Here is a 5,257-nt window from a genome sequence, read left to right on the forward strand (position 1 = left end):
AGGATGCCTACGGCAGTTTGGTCTTTAGGATTCGTCTTGAAAGCTCCCGCCACGCAGTTTCCAGAACCTACGACACAAAAAGTCATTTTACGAGCATACAAAGTCAAATTATTTTCAGTGTCAAAGCCTTCCAAAAAAGAGCGTCCGGGGGAGCAGCACCGGATTTGTGGGGTAAAAGGGGGCATTGAAGTTTACGAAGCAACTAACCAACAGCTTTTTAAGTTCGTATTGATCCTGCGTCCGAATTGCTGGCACACCAGGCAAGAATCCGCCAGTAGTTTCCATTGGTGAAAAACAATTTTAGCGCCCTTCTTCCTAAGAGTTAACTGCGACTTTCAGCGATAGCGCCGGAAACCGCGGATCGTCTGCTCAAAAAAGCATCCCTATCAGAGTGGAAAAGAAGAGCGCGATCGCAGTGTACATGTACAAACAGTGTTTGTCAAACACCTGAGTTGGTAAATGAATAAAAGGGGACATTGAAGTTTCTTGTTGAAACTGAGCTCCACTTTAGAGTGGGGCTTTGCAGCACCAGAGGTAATATTACTATGTGTAGCGTGTACGGTATGCTCAGCATCCCCTCATTTGCCCACTGGTTGTACATCGGGCTGCTTCACGTGTAGGCACTAGCGATTCATCAACCACGCGCAGATTCATGTTAGTAGAGCTGCGAGTCAGGCACCTAAAAAAGAGGAATTTTAAATGCTAAATTTTTATAGCTTTTCTTGCGAATTTACACATTGCCGCAACTTTAACCGAAGTGAAGTTTGAACTTCAAAGGGGGGATGAGCATTAATCACTTCGGTCAAACTTGATCTGTGGTCTGGTACACGTACCACCCACCCTACCCGTGGCAATGCATCACATTGTACATGTGTATGATGTGCCAAGGCGGACTCGCAGCGTCCCCAACTTCAGCATGCTTATTGGCAGCCATTGGCATTCGCGTCTTACGGGCTCACACAAGTTGGTGTGAGCCTATGGCATTGTCTCGCACCGGCGCAAATTGATCCCAATTACATATACTCAATGATTGTCTAATATCTGGGCTGTTGTCGTACGAGCTCAAGCGCACAGCTTGCAGCTATCCCTGTACATGTATCATTTGATCACACGATTTGGGGAAATGCCAAGGCCACCGGACGGCAGTGGCTTCACCGTTTTGGGTCGTTTAACCGGACACCCTGGCCCAGAGAGAGAGAGATCCATTCCCAACTTGAGCTATGATCCAGAGCCAGCGCAACTACCGTATTCTTGAAGACAAGCCTCGGGAAAAAGGACAAAGACAGACAAGTCCTCCACGGGAGGATGTATCATTGTCGTCATCCTCAAACATACAGAACGTTTGCCATTCATGTAGTTTTCACTGTCGCCCCTCGCATGTTGTTTGTCGCGCTGGGCCTCGTCACGTGAAGCACGACACGCCCAGGACCTAACGACTTAATTAGGCTGGCCTTAATCGGATAGGCTGTCCAGCTCTTGAGTTCGTGTACGTGTAATTACCGTAGCTGAAGCTCGAAGCATGCACATGATTTGGTGCACAGGTTGTTGAAGTGCACGGTGCAGGCATAACCTACACCTGTATCACGTAAAATGTGAACTCCGCGGCATTCAGGATGCCACGTCAACATTCTTTTAGAATCATAGTGGCGTGTGAGCCGTGGAAGCTCAATTTTTCAGCCCATTGAAAGCACTGTCAAAATGACCACACGGGGTACATGTAAAAGGAACTACGTCTACGTGCGTCTACCAAGCCCCTGCAAGTCGCGTCTCTTTCGAGTGAAAAACGAAAACGAGCGATACATCATTCCACCAACAAATCCTTGAAGTCACCACAAAAGTTACAAGTGTAACCCCAGGGAATTCCAGACTGGGTCTCCTGGGTTGCGATGGTTTGCCGCACTGCTTTCAATAGGAGTTCGACGGCGTAACCGTACATGCGATCAAGAAACCAGAGCTCGCAAATGGCGATTTTCGGGTTACCGGCACCCACCCGATCGCTCCTCTTGTTCACTCCGGGTACCCGCACCCGCCCGACAGCACCGTTCGGGTACCCGAACTTTACCCGTCCCATTTTATACAAACAGAGCCAATCAAAACAAAATGTGCAATATATGGTGAGTTCATCTTTACTCTCAGTCGATGAGATCGCTATTAGATCTCACTACGAGAATATCATCTAGCATCGGTGGATTGAGGGAATTCCGCGATTTACACATTACGGTTCCCGCAGTGGAGAAATTGCTTTCCGATACGGCGCTTGACGCCGGAATGCATAGTATCGCCCTCGCCACCATCGCAAGCTTCGGATACGCTGGTTTACCTGTGGAGTTCCACCATTTCAATATGTCGAGGTTGGTGTTGTCGTCTTTACCTAGGGAGCAGCTCATGTATTTGTCGAACTCCTCTTGCTCATCAAGATTTACGCATGGTGCATTTTCGTCATCACTCTCGTCCGAAGAGCACAAGTCTGCAGCACCCACAATGAATGAAGCGGATCTTGTTTTCTGCTTTTTGTGCGAGCGAGTACGGCCTGCACACGGTTTAGTAGATGATACAGTCGATCGGGTTGGCGAAGCACTGAAAGAACTGGTACTCTCCCGGCGTCTTGTACAATCGCTGTCGTTTCTTGGGATGAAAATAGCACGGAGAAGCGGGCTATATCTATAACAAAGGCAAGCGGTTGTACTGTATGCAACATTACAGATAGACTCGGGTACAGGCATACCCAAAATATCATATAGTTCTACTGATACACACCAAGAAAAATAAAACCCTGTTGCTGTTGGAGGAACGGGATAAAATAAATAACGCAGTAAATGAAGATGGCAGAATAGATTACCGTAGTAAAAGCATTTGCACCTAAAGACACTGCTCAACCACCTCGACGTTCCAGAGGCGGCTGTTAATCTTCAAAAACAAGATCATCTCTATCATCATAGGAGAGAGGCGGTGTCGCTCGTGACGCAGCACAGCACGAGCGACGCTAAAAAGCCTCTCCACCACATTAGAAGTTGGTGGAATTGCTTCTATCAGCGCATACGAAGGAGGAGCAGCTCGCACCTTGCGACACTTCAGCACTCGCTCCGCAAACCCCTCAGCTGTCCCTGCCTGCGGTTCCGGCACGACAGCACTGCCGACAAGCTTGAAGGGCTCCAGCGTCGCTCTCTCCTCCTCCGTTAGCAGTATCGCATCGCCGGCAAGCACTTTCACCACGGCTTTCTCAAAATTTTCAGAATGCACGATGTCTGCGTCGGGTGCTAGCATACAAGCACCCATAAAGAACTTCCTAGAATTAGTCTAACTAACTCAGGTACATTATTTAGCACTCGGATAGAACTTACCCAGGTACTTAGCAAAGGATGGCTGTATCTCGATCAGAGCATCGCAGAGATCGCGTGCGTCCAGTAGTACTAGCCCGTCATCTTGCAGACACTTCGATACCGACTCCACGTCGCGCAAGCTCTCCAGCAGCCCCGCGAGTTTGCGGTGCGCGGTACGAGACGGGATGTAATCCGCCAGTTCCTCGTCGTCCGCCGAAAGGAACCCGCGCAGCCTGAAGAAGCGCTTGAGCATAGCAAATGTCGTGTAGGAACACGGGCTAAATTATATATGGCACACTTTCCCCACCAGCAACACCCACCGAGTCACCGAAGACTCAATGGGCTTGTTAGGGTTAGAACCTGAAGGCCCAGGAACTTTCCCTTGCACCGGGTTGATGTTTCCCCTGTGTACCGAGCTTCCGCTAGTCGACCGACGGAAGACTCAGCGTCACTAGCTACGAGCAAAGGCTAGCACGCTCTCACACACAAAATATACCTCGCAGGCCCTCAGGAGGAAGGGTCCCGGCCTTTTACGGCGTGATACGAGGGTGCCGGAGCTATACTCCGGCGGGAAGAAATAAATGGAATGCGCTCTCGCTCCTCCAGTTCCTGGCGACGACTCGTCGCTACCAATACACCGGCCACTAACTCTTGGCCCTGCCAGGGATGAACACACGCTACACTAGTAGATGTGCCCACCGAGAGTCATAATCCTACCTACCAGGTTTACCTTGAGCTGCAGGTCGTTCACTGCAGGCACCGGTGTCGCCCTTGCGTGGTTGGGAGGAAAAGCTGTTCTGTTATTGTTGCCCGAAGGCTTATCTGGTCTTCTCTTAAGTTTCCTATCGATCAATACAAATATCAAGTATAAACGCGTCCGTTTTGGACCGCCAGTTGTAACTCACGACTCTTCGGCGCTTTCTCTGCGACGTGGCGGCGTTACCGACGACTCAAACGGCCGCTCAAACGCCACCGCCACCGACGACTCGAGACAGGCGCCGATGACTCATAAGTTCGGATCTTGCCAGTAGGTTCGCCTCGCACTTAGCGAGCTGCAACCGCCCGCTCTTGACTTGGGACCGTCGACGAGTCATCGTCACCGGCCTATTTAGGCCAATCAGCGATCAGGGAGTTTAGTCCAATGACTGGCGATGGGTTGTGACTTGCCAGTTAACGCCGGCGCCTCGAGTCTTCTTCGTCCCTCGTCCCGCTTTTGGGTTTTGGCTTCGGCTTCATTTCCCGATACCACAACTGCCCCCACCGCGACTCGAGCCGCGTGCTGGTGAGCGTCGGGGTGCTCCTGTGCCATGGTTGGTTCTTCGCGTGCTGCCCAGTCCGCCGTGAACTCGGCTCTCAGGGCTCTCGGTGTGTCTCGATCTTCGCTCCAGGTAAGCCGTCTTCTTCTTGTTCTCTTGCCGTCTTCACTTCTAACCCGGATCTTGGTATCTTGGTCAGTCTTCGCCAGGTCGAGGAAGCTCGCTTAGTGCTGGTAGTTTGCCTGCTGCTCCTGCTCCCTCGCAGTCGGCGGTGTCTTAGGGTGAGAGCGCTGCTGAGTCGACGGCCAGTTCGGCCACGGTGAGTTTCCTGCCGTCTTCTCGCTTTCTGTCATCTTCACGTGAGGTGCTGATGCTTGGCGACTTTGTGCGTCTGCTTCCCAGGTTGTCCTGTCATCTCCGGAGTTGGGCTCACTCGCTGTTGGCGATACGCCGAGCCAAGCTTCGCTGGAGGCTTCCACTGAGTCGTCCGCGTCTCTGGCCACCTCTCCGGCTGCTCCTTCGGTACGTCTCGTTGACTGGCACCTTGATCTTGAGCTGCTCTCGCTTACCTTCACGGTTATTGCCTTCGTTTCTTGTCATTCAGGATACTTCTCTGGTTGATGTGCCCGTTGGTAGTGCTGTCGGCGACTCGGTTGCGATCCAGTCGTCGCAGCTAGCCGC

The 5,257-nt window shown here is 51.4% G+C and overlaps 1 protein-coding gene across 1 annotated transcript; it reads right to left on the minus strand.

Annotated features, from left to right (window-relative positions):
• Window positions 1–2,859: 2,859 nt before the first annotated feature.
• On the minus strand, window positions 2,860–3,573 carry IUM83_12478 (uncharacterized protein; the record flags this gene model as incomplete). The annotated part of the gene is made up of 2 exons (XM_067937103.1): window positions 2,860–3,257; window positions 3,342–3,573. The coding sequence occupies 2 exons, from the start codon at window positions 3,571–3,573 to the stop codon at window positions 2,860–2,862; spliced, it is 630 nt and encodes a 209-aa protein (XP_067785222.1).
• Between the last annotated feature and the right edge of the window lie 1,684 nt (window positions 3,574–5,257).

This window comes from Phytophthora cinnamomi (assembly GCF_018691715.1).
Source record: "Phytophthora cinnamomi strain GKB4 chromosome Unknown Contig81, whole genome shotgun sequence".
NCBI lineage: Eukaryota > Oomycota > Peronosporomycetes > Peronosporales > Peronosporaceae > Phytophthora > Phytophthora cinnamomi.